Genomic DNA, 14,713 nt, shown 5'->3' on the forward strand with positions numbered 1-14,713 from the left:
GGGCTGCCGCGTTTCCCATATTACAACAGTGACTACACTCCAAAAGTACTTGATTGGCTGCAAAGTGCGTTGAGACGCCCGATGGTGGTGAAAGGCGCTATATAAGTGCAAGTTTTTTATTTCTTCATCCTGTGTGACATCCCCTTTGATGTTGACAGGGGCAGCTTTGTGGATTGTATGAATGCAGAAGGACAATTACAAATCCATTTTTAAAGAAGAAAAAGAACAAAGTTGCAGATTGTAGAGAAGAATGTGACTTTATTTGCTGGCTTGGCTTGCCATTCCCTTCACTGTGTGTCATGTGTGTTTGTGGCAGGAGACTGCTCCCTGACGTCAGAGGGGCCCAGTTAAAGAGCCAAGATGGCGGCGGCCGCTGAGCGGGGAGAGAGGGAAGTCAGCCCGGGGGAGTGAAGGCTGTGGTTTGTGGTCCCCCTCCATCTCGCCATTGTACTTTTATTATTATTTTGTCCCCTATCCCCCCTCCCCACATTATTCTCTCGGGGATTATGCCTTGTTGCCGAGGCCGGGGCCCGAGTGCAGAATGCTGCGTTCCACCGAGTTTTTCCGCAGCATCGAGTGTCCGTTTTACGGCGGTGGCGGCTCGTGTAACCGGCCCTACTGTCACTTCAGGCACCGCAGCCAGAAGCCGAGGGAGAAGCCGCCGGCCCACGGACAGCCTCTAACAGCTGACCGAGGTGAGTCGTGAGGAGGAGGAGGAGGAGGAGGGTGTGGTTTATAATAATGAGGATTAAGTCCTGTCGACCTAGGTTGCCTAGGGTCTCCAGTGTACCTTCCTCCCTTGGTCACCTTATCAATGGCCTGGTCATTTTATTTGAGGGAGGGAGGGAGGGAGTGGGGTGACTTTGTGTATGTGTGTGTTCAAATTAGAACGTGCAACTGAATTTCTCTTCTGGCGAAGTGGGAGGGCCTTCATCCTTGTGCATGTTTGGGTTGTGTTTAGTCATAGCTTCAATACTTAAGGTGTCAAGGGCAGCGAGCTTCTATGCAGCCAACTGGTCCAACGAGTAGATATTATAAGGTGTATAAAAGGTCACGGTTTATTGAATAAGATCCCTGTGTTTTTGTTAACGTTTTGTGTAACTGACTTTTGATTAGTGGATTAAAAAGATGTGACACATTGCTAACAAAAATACATTAAGTATGAGTGTAACTTGACTTCAAATGTGCATTTATAGTGAAGGTTTTGTCATGGTTAACATTTTAGTTTATCAATCAGTAGAGATCTAAACAGTTGGTATGATCAGCATTGTGCTTCACAAGGGATACTGGGGTTTTGAATCTGAGAAGTGAGCAGTGGTCCGCTGCTTTCTTGCAACACTTGGAGAACTGATCTACAGTTATTGGTGCATTAATATTAATACATTTAGACAAAGTTTAAAGAAAATATTATCTTTGATATGCAACACAGTAAGCTTGGTTAAAATTTTCATGCAGTAATAATGAAAAGAGCGAGTGGAAATATATGCACTTTCCTGAATATATTGCAGCCATAGAAGTTTGGAGCTCAGAAGGGGACTATTCAGCTCTTTGCCACAGAATTTCAAAACAAACCCCATTGCCCTTTTCTCTCCCCATAGCCTTGAATCTTCCTTTGCTTCAAATATTTATTTTTCTCTTCAAAAAATGTAAGGAGCTTTGCCTCAATTCCTGCCTGTGACTCTCTGCTCCTATTTATAAATGCTAATGGCATATTTTATAGCTTTATCTACCCCTACTTGCAATTTCAAGAAATTATGTATTTGAATCGCTATGTCTCTGTTCCTTCACTTCCTTCTGCATCTTTCAATTGCGTGTATATTCTCATTCCCACATTACAACAGTGACTACACTCCAAAAGTACTTCATTAGCTGTAAAGTGCTTTTCAGATGTTTGGTGGTTGTGAAAGATGCTATATAAATGCCATTCCTTTCCTGCCATAAATACATTTCTCTCAGTTCTCCACATTCAGTTGTATCTGCCACCAGTCTGCCCATTCTAATTTGTTGATGTCCTCCTGAAGTATTTTACAATCCACCTTATTGTTTGCCTTTTCCCAAACTTTTGTGTCATTGGCAAATGTTATGCTCCCAATGCTTCAATCTAAATCATCTAATGTCATCTTGAACAAAAGTGAATGTAATATTGATCCATAGGATTTGGCACTTCCAACCTTTCCAATCCAAGCAGCCTCTTGACCCTAAATTTCCTGTCCATTTATTTATTTGCTACATTTCCTGATATACCATACTCCTGAATTTTTGTAGCAAGTCTTAGACATCTTGTGGAATGCCTCTGAAAATCCAAATGCAGTACATTTACTTATATTCTCTTATCCAATTGGTCACTTCTTCAAGAAATTTTATTAACTTTGTCAAATGCAATCTTTCCATTAATAAATCTGTGCTGGCTATTCTTGGTTAGCCTATTGAGGGTCTGATGATTTCTCTATCTTGAAGCTAAATTCAGATTTTTCTTCTGTTAGTCACTGGAATACCTGACGCTGAAGTCCTGTATTACATGTTTTGCTTCCGATTTTTTTTTGCCATTTTCTGAGCATTGTATCTTGTCTCACTGGATGTAATTGTGGCACGTTGTCTGACATTTGTCCTCTGCTGAGCACAGTGACCTTGTGGTATGGTAAACAGTGAAGGTACATTAGAGTGGTCCCCTCCATTTATTTGAAGTGTGTACTTGGAACTGAAGGACTCCAAGGAGAAATAAATGAAAAAATATTTTGTCAAAATTTAGAGGAAATGGGAAAGCCTTAGTTAATTATCAGTTATTGCTCAATGATAGCACCCTTGCATCTGTCAGAAGGTTGTGGGTTCAAGCCCCATTCTAGAGTCTCGAACTCCTAAGATAGGCTGACACTTCAGTGCAGTGTGCTGTCTTTCAGATTCGATGTTCAGCTGAGACACCGTTTGCCCTTTTTCAGGTGGATGTGAAACATCCAATGGCACTATTCTCCTGGCCAATATTTATCTCTGAACCACCACCAAAATAGATTGTCTGGTCATTAATTTTATTATTATTTGTGGGAGCTTGTTGTGCTTCGTTGGCTGTGAAGTGCTTGGGGACGTCTTGAGGTTGTAAAAGACGCTCTATAAATGCAATTTCTTCCTTTGGCTACGACCTTCTGAAACTGTACTTTGTGTTGCGATGTGTAACAATAGCTGTTACACATCGCAACACCTGTAATAAAACCTGCATGCTAAATTGACCTAGATTTGGCAATACAAACAGTAACTGTGTTTGATCACAAAATTGCCAGAATCTGAATGTTGTAGAATGTTGCAGAATTTGTTTAATATCTTAGTCATTTTATTTATGCACTTCATAGAATCATACAGCACAGAAAGAGGTTATTTGGCCCATTGTGCCTGCACTGTCACTTCGACAGAGCTATCCATTTAGTCCCAATCCTCTACTCTTTCTCTGTAGCCCTGCAATTTTTTTCCTTTTTCAAGTATATATCCAGTTCCCTTTTGAAAGCTAATGATTAAATCTGCTTCCATCACCCTTTCAGGTAGTACATTCCAGATCATAAATCACTGCTTAAAAAACATTCTCTTCAATTTCCCCCTGGTTCTTTTGTCCCTGTGTTGATACGGATTCTTTTTCCCTCAATCTGTTTCAGCGAATACACTGACGCGAACACCTCTTGCCTTTTCAGTAAAAGACCTTTATTGAAGATTCTCCGGCCGGGACTTGTCAAGACAAAGGAACACTCTCAATCAGAGCCTGTTTACCTTCCCCTGGACAAGCCCCTTTTCAGCGCGAAAAGCACAGTAGATATACATTTTCAAAACAGAACACATTTGATTAGCACTTGGTCTATCCAATCCCTTTCTGTCTTCCCCCCCCCCCCCCCCCCCCCCCGAGTATGTCCAATGGCAGGCAAGAAAGTCTCCCAATTAGGGCTGGTGTCAGGTAGGTTAGTTATAGCTTTGCTACACTGTCTTCCCTTATCAGTAAAGAACCCAATTAGTTTCTCTTCCTCCTTATCAGTAGAAGCTATTACTTTTCCCTTCCTATCTAGAATTGCTTTCTTTCTTTGTGCTGCCTTGGGCTTTCTCATAACCCGTGTCTAACCTCAACTTCGACTCTTGGTAACCCCTTTTTTTTCTGTTGATTCTGCAGTTGTCTGTATCTTGACCATTTCTTTAGCTATTTTCCCATGATTCCCTATCTCCATCCTTTTGCCATCTTCTCTAGTCATCTACCACTTTCGCAACCCTTTTACACATTCTCACCTGCATCAGCTCATTTTCTGCTGACACCCTCATCCACGCCTTTGTTATCGCTAGGCTTGACTATTCCAGCGTACTCCTAGCTGGCCTCCCACATTCTACCCTACATAAACTTGGGGTCATCCAAAACTCGGCAGCCCATGTCCTAACTCGCATCAAGTCCCGCTCACCCATCACCCCTGTGCTCGCTGACCTACATTGGCTCCTGGTTAAGCAATGCCTCGATTTCAAAATTCTCATCCTTGTTTACAATTCCCTCCATGGCTTCGCCCCTCCCTATCTCTGTAATCTCCTTCAGCCTCACAACCTCCTGAGATGACTGCGCTCCTCAAATTCTGCCCTCTTGAGCATCCCTGATTATAACTGCTCAACCATTGGTGGCTGTGCCTTCAGCTGCCTGGGCCTTAAGCTCTGGAATGCCCTCTCTAAACCTCACCGCCTCTCTACCTCTCTTTAAAATCTACCTCTTTGACCAAGCTTTTGGTCATCTGCCGTAATTTCTTCTTGTGTGGCTCGGTGTCAAATTTTTTTGTTTTTTCTTGTAACACTGTCGTGAAGTGCCTTGGGATGTTTTACTATGTTAAAGGTGCTATATAAATACAAGTTGTTGTTGTCATTTATCTTATCTGTATCCTTTGCTTACTGATTTTCCAGCCAGTGGAAATGGTTTCTCCCTATGTACTCTTATCAAAACCTCATCATTTTGCACACCTTTTATTAAATCGCCTCATAACTTCTCTGCTCGAAGAACAATCCCAGCTTCTTTACTGTCTCCACATAAACTGAAACATAGAAAATAGGTGCAGGAGTAGGCCATTTCGGCCCATCGAGCCTGCACCATCATTCAATATGATCATGGCTGATCATGCAACTTTAGTACCCCATTCCTGCTTTCTCTCCATACCCTTTGATCCCTGTAGCCATAAGGGCCACATCTAACTCCCTTTTGAATATATCCTTTGAACTGGCCTCAACAACTTTCTGTGGTGGAGAATTCCACAGGTTCACGATTCTGAGTGAAGAAGTTTCTCCTCATCTCGGTCCTAAATGACTTACCCCTTATACTTAGACTGTGACCCCTGGTTTTGGACTTCCCCAACATCGGGAACATTCTTCTGCATCTAACCTGTCCAATCCCATCAGAATTTTATGTTTCTGAGATCTCCTCTCATTCTTCTAAATTCCAGTGAGTATAAGCCTAGTCGATCCAGTCTTTCTTCGTATGTCATTCCTGCCATCCTGGGAATCAGTCTGATGAACCTTCGTTGCACTCTCTCAATAGCAAGAATGTCCTTCCTCAGATTAGGAGACCAAACCTGTACACAATATTCAAGGTGTGGCCTCACCAAGGCCCTGTGCAACTGCAGCAAGACCTCCCTGCTCCTATACTCAAATCCCCTAGCTATGAAGGCCTACATGCCATTTGCTGCCTTCACCGCCTGCTGTACCTGCATGCCAAATTTCAATGACTAATGTACCATGACATCCAGGTCTCGTTGTACCTCCCCTTTTACTAATCTGTCACCATTCGGATAATATTCTGCCTCCCTGTTTTTGCCACCAAAGTGGATAACCTCACATTTATCTACATTATACTGCATCTGCCATGCATTTGCCCACTCACCTAACCTGTCCAAGTCACCCTGCAGCCTCTTAGCATCCTCCTCACAGCTCACACCGCCACCCAGTTTAATGTCATCTGCAAACTTGGAGATATTGCATTCAATTTCTTTGTCTAAATCATTAATGTTTTTGTAAATAGCTGGGGTCCCAGCACTGAACCTTGCGGCACCCCACTAGTCACTGCCTGCCATTCTGAAAAGGATCTGTTTATTCCTACTCTTTGCTTCCTGTCTGCCAACCAGTTCTCTATCCACGTCAATACCATGTGCTTTAATTTTGCACACTAATCTCTTGTGTGGGACCTTGTCAAAAGCATTTTGAAAGTCCAAATACACCACATCCACTGGTTCTCCCCTGTCCACTCTACTAGTTACATCCTCAAAAAATTCTAGAAGATTTGTCATGTATGATTTCCCTTTTATAAATCCATGCTGACTTGGACCGATCCTGTCACTGCTTTCATCTTTTATCTCTGGTACCGTTCCAGTAAATCTCCTTTGCACTCTCTCCAAGGCCGTGACATCCTTCCTAAAGTGCTATGTCCAGAATTGGACACACTATTGAGGCCCAATCTGTGATTTTTAAAAAGGTTTCACATGACTTTCTTGCTTTTGTGCTCTGCCTCTGTTTATAAAGCCCGGGATCCCGTATGCTTTTTTAACAGCCTTATCAACATGAGCTGCTACCTTCAAAGATTTGTATATGTGAACCCCAGGTCTCTCTGTTCCTGCACCCCCTTTAAAATTGTACCATTTAGTTTATATTGCATCTCTTCATACTTCTCTGCATTAAATTTCATCTGCCATCTGTCTGCCCCTTTCAGTCTTTGTCCCCCCTGAAGTCTGCTGCTACCCTCTTCACTGTTAACTACATTTAGAAGTTTTGTGTCATCAGCAAACTTTGAAATGATGTCCCCTATACTCAAGTCTGGTTAATTAATATATATCAAAGAGCAATGGTCCTAATACCATCCCAAGGGGACACCACTGTTTACTTCTATCCAATCTGAAACATAACCATTCACCACTATACTCTGCTTTCTGTCTCTTAGCCAATTTGAATTGCCCCTTTAATCCCATGAGCTTCAATTTTGCTAACGTCTATTATGTTTCACACTTATCAAAACGCCATATATACATCAGCTACACTACCTTCATCAACCCTCTCCAGTATTTCCTTGAAAGCATTCAATCAAATTTGTCAGACGTGGTTTGCCTTTAACAAATTCATGTTGGCTGATATTTATTAATCCATTCATTTCCAAGTGACAATTTCGTCCCGGATTATGGTCTCTGGAAATTCCCCTTGGCATGTAGTTACCGGATTCACCCCCTCCTTTTTTGAACAGGGGTGTACATTTGCAACCTCCTAATCCTCTGGCACAACATCCAAGGTGGATTGAAAGAATGTGGCCAAAGCAGCTAGAACCTTTTAAGTAACTTCTCTCTTACTATCTTTATCCAAGTGCTCATTTAGTACCTCATCCATGCCCTCCTGTCTCCACAAGATTTTCTTTTTGGTTCTGAATTGGCCCCATCCTTTTGTCCATCCTTTTACTCAGTTCTTTAAGATTTCAGTGATCCCTTTTAAGTTGCTTGCTAATCTTTTCTCTGGCACTCTCTCTGCCACTTTTACTTTCTTTTTCAGTTCTCCTTTGCATGTTTTGTATCCTGCTTGATTCTCTACTCTAATCTGAGATTTATCATACGCTTCCTTTTTTTTGTTTCAATTTAATCTCTATCTTTAGTTATCCAGCCTTGGATGCTCTTCCTTTTCCCCCTCACCGGGATGTGCCTGAACCAGAACCATCTCCTCTTTGAAGGCCTCCCAATGCTCATTTACTGGTTTACCTCGCAGTCCACCTGAGCCAGAACCCTTTTCAACTCATTGAAATGAAGCCTCTTCTAGTTGAGTATCTTCACCTTTTGACTGTTTCTTGTCCTTTTCCATAACTGCTCTAAATTTAATGATGTGATCGCTGTTTCCCAGATGCTCCACTTGTGCTACTTCATTCCCCAAAACTAGATCCAGCATTGTTTCCTTCCTCGTTGGTCTGGAAACATACTGATCAAGAAAGTTCTCCTGTACACATTTCAAGAATGCTTCTCCTTCTTTGCCCTTTACACTTTTTTCCCCCAGTCTGCATTAGGACAATTGTTTTTACATCTTTCTGAAATTTGCTCCTCCATCTCCGTCCCACTATTTGGTGGTCTATCATCATCATCATAGGCAGTCCCTCAGAGTCGAGGAAGACTTGCTTCCACTCTTAACATGAGTTCTTAGGTGGCTGAACAGTCCAAAACAGGAACCACAGTCTCTGTCACAGGTGACAGGCAACAGATAGTCGTTGAGGGTAAGGGAGGGTGGGACTGGTTTGTCTCACGCTCTTTCCGCTGCTTGCGCTTGATTTCTGCATGCTCTCGGCGACGAGACTCGAGGTGCTCAGCGCCCTCCCGGATGCGTTTCCTCCACTTAGGGCGGTCTTTGGCCAAGGTCTCTCGGGTGTCAGTGGGGATGTTGCACTTTATCAGGGAAGCTTTGAGGGTTTTTGGCTTGTTTGCCGTGAAGGAGTTCTGACCAGAGCGCTTGCTTTGGGAGTCTCGTGTCTGGCATGCGAGCTATGTGGCCTGCCCAGCGGAGCTGATCAAGTGTGGTCAGTGCTTCGATGCTGGGGATGTTGGCCTGGCGAGGGCGCTAATGTTGGTGCGTCTGTCCTCCCAGGGGATTTGTAGGATCTTGCGGAGACATCGTTGGTGGTATTTTTCCAGCGACTTGAGGTGTCTACTGTACATGGTCCATGTCTCTGAGCCATATAGGAGGGGCGGGTATTACTGTAGCCCTGTAGACCATGATAGTATACACCCAGCAGCGTAACTGCTCCGCTTCTACTGAACCCTAACCAAATAGATGCTGCCTTTGAAGCCTCAAGCACATCATTCCTTTCCAAGGCAGTAACAGTGGGCCCAAGTTTCGGCCTCAGTTGCTCATGATTTTTTGGAGCAACTGGTGTAGAACGGAGTTTCTAAGAAATTCAATTCTCGGTATTTAGTTTGCTCCAGTTCTAGTCAGTTAGAACAGTTTCACTTTGGAACAGAATTTTTTTTCAAAAGGGGGCGTGTCCGGCCACTTACACCTGTTTTCAAAGTTTCGGCAGTGAAAACTTACTCCAAACTAATTTAGAATGGAGTAAGTGAAGATTTTTGTACGCTCGAAAAAACTTTGTCTACACTTTAGAAAATCAGGTGTAGGGAATGGGGGGTGTTTAAAGAGAAGTTTACAAACATTGAACACTTCAGTTTTACAAATGAAGAGCCATCATCAATAATAAATGATTAAAACATCAATAAATCAACCAATAAATCAATCAAAAAAAATTAATAAGAAATAATTTTAAAAAAAATCAATAAATAAAACATTTTCTACTTACCGATTGCAGCACCGGGAGCCCTCCAACAGCGTTCTGGGATGGCCCCCCCCCCCCCCCCCCCACAGTGTGTGTCTGTCAGTGTCTCTATCTCTCTGTTTGTCTGTGTGTGTCTTTCATTCTCTGTGTCTGGGTTTCTGACAGCAGGGGGAGAGGAGTGAGTGAGTGAGGAGGGGGAGGGGGAGGGGGTGGACGGCGACCGCGGCCAGGGCCCGTCCCCGGCGCCCGGTTCGGCGGCGTCCGGGGGGGGGGCGGAGGGCGGTCGGGTCGGTTTGGGGGGGGGAGCAGAGGGAGGTTGGTTCGTGTCGGGGGAGGGAGGATGGGTCGGGTCCAGTCCGGGTGGTGGCGGGGTGGGGGGGGGGGTCGGGAGCGCAGGTCGGGGGGGGAGGTGGTGGGTGAGAAGCGGGAGTCAGGTCGGGTCCGGTCCGGGGGCGGGGGAAGCAGGAGTCGAGTCAGGTCGGGAGGAAGCAGGAGCTGGGCATGGGAGGCAGCCTTATGCATGCAGCCCCAGTGAGGCCATTCGGCCAGGGCTAGGGGCTGCGTGCTTCGGGCCCCTCCCACACAGTTTTGTGCGCCTGGAGCTACTGCACATGTGCGCCCACTGTAGCGCGCATGTGCAGAGGTCCCGGCACTGTTTTCAGCGCAGGGACCTAGCTCCGCCCTCTACATCTCGTGATGCGCTGCGCCCGCCTCCAGAGGACCAGCAGGGAGCTGGAGAATCTAAGTTTTTTTTAGGCGCACTTTGTGGCGTGAAAAGCGGGCATCCAGGTCGGGGCTGTGCCGTTATAGGCGCAGCCCGAAACTTGGGCCCATAATCTTTGATCAATACAGCCACACATCACCTCCCTTTTTTTTTCATTCCTTATTGCTCCTGAATACATTGTAGCTACTTTTGTTCCTGGAATTTAATATTTATAGACTATGCATGCAAAGTATGTCTATTAATAATCATGATCACAAGTAGTGCTAAGTTGACTCATTGACTTGGTATAAAGGCCATGTGGCCATCTAATGTCTCTTGGATATGCAGCAAAATGTGAGTATATGTCATGCATGGTTAAAAAGGAAACTTGAGAATCAAAATACATTTTAAGATATAGCATTATAATATCTGGTCTATAACTTCAGCTACATTACATAGAATGTATAGCACAGAAATAGGCCAATCGGCCCAACTGGTATGCTTTCCCCCACCCCTCTTCATCTAGCCCTCTCAGCATTCCTTTTTTAATATTCCTTTCTCCATCGTGTTTATCCAGCTTCCCTTTAATGCATCTATGCTATTTGCCTTAACTTCTCCATGTGGTAGCAACTTCCACATTTTGACCACTCTCTGGGTAAAGAAGTTACTCCTGAATTCGTTGTTGGATTTATTCGTGAGTGTTATATTTATGGCCTCCAGTTTTGGTCTCTGCCAGAAGTGGAACAAACCTTTTCATAATCCTAAAGACCTCTATCAGGTCAACCCTCAGCCTTCTCTTTTCTAGAGAAAAGAGCCCTGGCCTGTTTAATCTACTCTGGTAGTAATTCTGGTATCATCCTTCTAAATCTTGTTTGCATCTTTGTCAAGTGCTTCTATATCCTTTTATATAATATGGAGACCCGAATGGCACACATCACTCCAAGTGTAGTCTTACCAAGGTTCTATACAAGTTTAACATAACTTCTTTGCTTTTCAATTCTGTCCTTCTAGAAATGAACCCCACTGTTTTGTTTGCTTTGTTAATGACTTGATTAACCTGCATTGTTTTCTGCTGGGATACCTTGCCCAAGAAGTTGCTCTTCACATGAGCCTAGACAGCAAGTGTTGATGGGTTATTCACCATGGTTGGCAACATAGCTGAGCCTGGTACTGTTTTCACTTGATGGGTGTGTGCACATACACACATGTCTGTTATCCATTAGGGGTCACTGTATAACAATCAGGAGATGGAACACTGGCTAATTATTTGTTTTTCCCTTCACCTTGTCCAGGATGCTGAGGCCAGTTGTGTGCCCATCTTTGGGCCCAGATTTGGCCCTCCGGTTTTTTCAGTGCACTTAGTGAGGTGCGCCGACTTTCTACTCTCAAAACGGCACTGAAAAGATAGTGCCATATTCTCCCCGCTCTGTCGACTTTCCTTGTGCTTGGCGCAGCGTGGCAATTACAGTGGGGGGGCGGAGCTAGGGCCCTGCGCTCAAGAGTGTGCCGGCAGCTGAACGCATGCATACTGGAGGTGTCGCGCATGTGCAGTAGCTCCTCTGCAGTGTGGGACCTGATGCCGGGCAGTCATTGTTGCTGGATGGAAGGGGGGGGCCAGCAACCCAAGCACCTTTCTTTGGAAGCCAGCTTGGCCAGCCAGTTAAAAGTGGAGCAGCAAGCAGCCAGCCAGTAGGTGGAAAATTTTGATCGGCCATTTCTCTGGTGTGGCCGTGGTTGGAATGGGCTTGCCGGTGTGTTCTCCTGCCCCTAGCCCTGGCCGAAGGGCTTGCCGGTGCGTTCTCCTGCTGGTGAGTTCTCTCGCCCCTATCCCCGGCCGAGTGGCTTCTTGCACCAGCAGGCCCGCTGACTTCCCGGGCGAAGTTATTTTTTATTTATTATTGATGGTTTTTATGCTTGAAATATTTTTGTGAAGGTGTTTAGTGCTTTGCAATGTCCTCTCTGCTTCCCTTTCTCTCTTTCCCCCCCCCCCCCCCCCAATCTCTGGCTGCTTGTGCTGATTTCTTAACTGTCCAAGGGTTTTCTGTGTGGCCAAATACGCTGGCCTAAGTTAGTTTGGAGCAACTATTAGTTGTCCAAACTGGCTTAAATGGCCAAAACAAGCGTAGTTGGCTGGTAACGCCCCCTTTTGGGAAAAAAAAGTAAACAAAAAAAAATCCTAACTAACTCAATTACACTGGTGCAAATTAAATGTGCAGAATGGGGATTTTTAAGATACTCCAGGAAAATCAGGTTGCTCCAAAAAAAAACTGAGCAACTCCTGGGCAAATTTGGGCCCTTTGTCTTTAGCTGAGATAAGCTAACTTGATCCAGCTTAGGGACCTGATATGTGTAGATCAGTATCTATTTAGCAGGGTGGTTGCTATCGGAGTAGCTGCATAGAAAGGTGTGCCTAATTTCAGCCAGCTGCATTTTGACCTGATGTCTTTGTCAAAAACTTCTAACATTTACACGACAGTTGATATTGGCTCTAAATATGTGGATGACATTAAAATTGAAGCTTATTTATGCATTTCCCTACATTACAAAATTGACTGCACTTCACAATGACTTCATTGGCTGTGAAGTGCTTTGGGACATCCTGAGGTCATAAAAGTTGTTATGTAATACATGACACAGATGAAATAATGTGATGAAAGGTGAGAATGGAAATGAAAAAATGCTCTACTGGAAATTTAGTTCAATTTACTTGAAGGAAAATTATTACTATTGATTGGATAAAAACAAAGTATTTGTATTACTGTGTAGATCTGTTTGAGTTCCTTCGACTTTCTTTCCTTGTGGAATTTTTCTTCTCTTTGGGTTAGAAAATTCCAGTCTACACTGGCCCTGGGCAAGTGACTTTCCAGCTTTGGCACGGCTGGAAGAACATCAGTGTGTTCATGCTCCATTTCCAATCCTTGGGTGTTTTTTTTCCTGCTTTCTATAGTATTTGAGTCTTTGTGGCAGTGTTTTCTCACCCAATTTACAAATCCCTTGTGCGTCAGTATTTACCTGGAAGACTGATCAGATGGACGTGACACCAGATGATATTCATCATCATAGGCAGTCCCTCAATCGAGAAAGACTTGTTTCCACTCTAAAAGTGAGTTTTCAGGTGGCTGTACAGTTCAGTGTGGGAATTACAGGGCCCAAGTTTCGAGCCGCGCCTAGAACGGCGCAGTCCCGACCTGGACGCCCGTTTTTCGCGCCACAAAGTGCGCCTAAAAAAACCCTCCAGATGCTCCACCTCCCTGCAGGTCCTCTGGCCCTCGGCGCAGTGCAGCACGAGTTGGGCGGAGCCAGGTCCCTGCACCGAAAACAGTGCCGGGTCCTCTGCACATGCGCGCTACAGTGGGCGTGCAAGTGCAGTAGCTCCAGGCGCACAAAACTGTGTGGGAGGGGCCCGAAGCACGCAGCCCCTAGCCCTGGGCGAATGGTCTCACTGGGGCTGCGTGAATAAGGCTCCTCCCACGGCCTGCTCCTGCTTCCTCCCGACCCGACTCAACTCCTGCTTCCTGCCTCCGGACCGGACCCGAAAACCGCTCCCCCCCCCCCCCCACCACCCCTGCCCACGGATTGGACCCGACACCCGCGCTCTATTCTCCCCCCCCCCCCCCCCCCCCCCCGGACCGGACCCGACACAGTGCTCTTTCCCCACCCCGGACCGAACCTGACACCCGCTCCTCCCCCGGACCGGACCCGACACCCGCTCCTCCCCCCTCCCGGCCCCCGGACTGAATCCGACTTGACCTGACCTCCCTCTCCCTCCCTCCCTGACCCCCTCTCCCTCCCTCCCCCGACCCGAACTGAACCGAACTCCCTCCCACCAGCCCCCCGACCCGACCCGGCTCAACGCCACCTACCTGTAAATCTGGTGCTGGGGACGGGCCCTGCCCGAAGTCTCGGGCCCGGCACGTTCAGCGCCTCCACCCGCCCCCGGCCCCCGGACTGAATCCGACATGACCTGACCGACCTCTCCCTCCCTCCCTGACCCCCTCTCCCTCCCTCCCCCCCACCCGAACTGAACCGACGACCTTCCCACCACCCCCCCCCCCTGACCGACCCGACCCAACGCCACCTACCTGTAAATCTGGTGCTGGGGACGGGCCCTGCCCGAAGTCTAGGGCCCGGCACGTTCAGCCCCCCCCCCCCCCGCAAATCTCCTTCTCTCCCCCTCCCCCCCCCAATCTCCTTCTCTTCCCCTCCCCCCCCCAATCTCCTTCTCTTCCCCTCCCCCCCCCCCCCCAATCTCCTTCTCTTCCCCTCCCCCCCCCCCCAATCTCCTTCTCTTCCCCTCCCCCCCCCAATCTCCTTCTCTTCCCCTCCCTCCCCAATCTCCTTCTCTTCCCCTCCCCCCCCAATCTCCTTCTCTTCCCCTCCCCCCCAATCTCCTTCTCTTCCCTCCCTCCCCCAATCTCCTTCTCTTCCCCTCCCTCCCCCAATCTCCTTCCCTTCCCTCCCTCCCCCCCCAATCTCCTTCTCTTCCCCTCCCCCCCCCAATCTCCTTCTCTTCCCCCCCCCCAATCTCCTTCTCTTCCCCTCCCCCCCCAATCTCCTTCTCTTCCCCTCCCCCCCCCAATCTCCTTCTCTTCCCCTCCCCCTCCCCCAATCTCCTTCTCTTCCCCTCCCCCAATCTCCTTCTCTTCCCCTTCCCTCCCCCAATCTCCTTCTCTTCCCCTCCCTCCCCCAATCTCCTTCTCTTCCCCTCCCCCCCCAATCTCCTTCTCTTCCCC

General features: G+C 46.7%; 1 protein-coding gene across 2 annotated transcripts in view; it reads left to right on the forward strand.

Moving 5' to 3' along the window:
• The first annotated feature begins 345 nt into the window (after positions 1-345).
• Positions 346-14,713, forward strand: part of rexo1 (REX1, RNA exonuclease 1 homolog) — a 113,648-nt gene continuing 99,280 nt past the window's right edge. For both annotated transcript variants that reach the window (XM_070859761.1, XM_070859762.1), the window contains exon 1: positions 346-695. In XM_070859761.1, coding sequence (XP_070715862.1) covers positions 542-695 — 154 coding nt within the window. In that variant the 5' untranslated portion in view covers positions 346-541. The remainder of the gene's footprint in view (positions 696-14,713) is intronic.

The sequence above is a fragment of the Pristiophorus japonicus genome, chromosome 18 (assembly GCF_044704955.1).
Source record: "Pristiophorus japonicus isolate sPriJap1 chromosome 18, sPriJap1.hap1, whole genome shotgun sequence".
NCBI classification, from domain to species: domain Eukaryota; kingdom Metazoa; phylum Chordata; class Chondrichthyes; family Pristiophoridae; genus Pristiophorus; species Pristiophorus japonicus.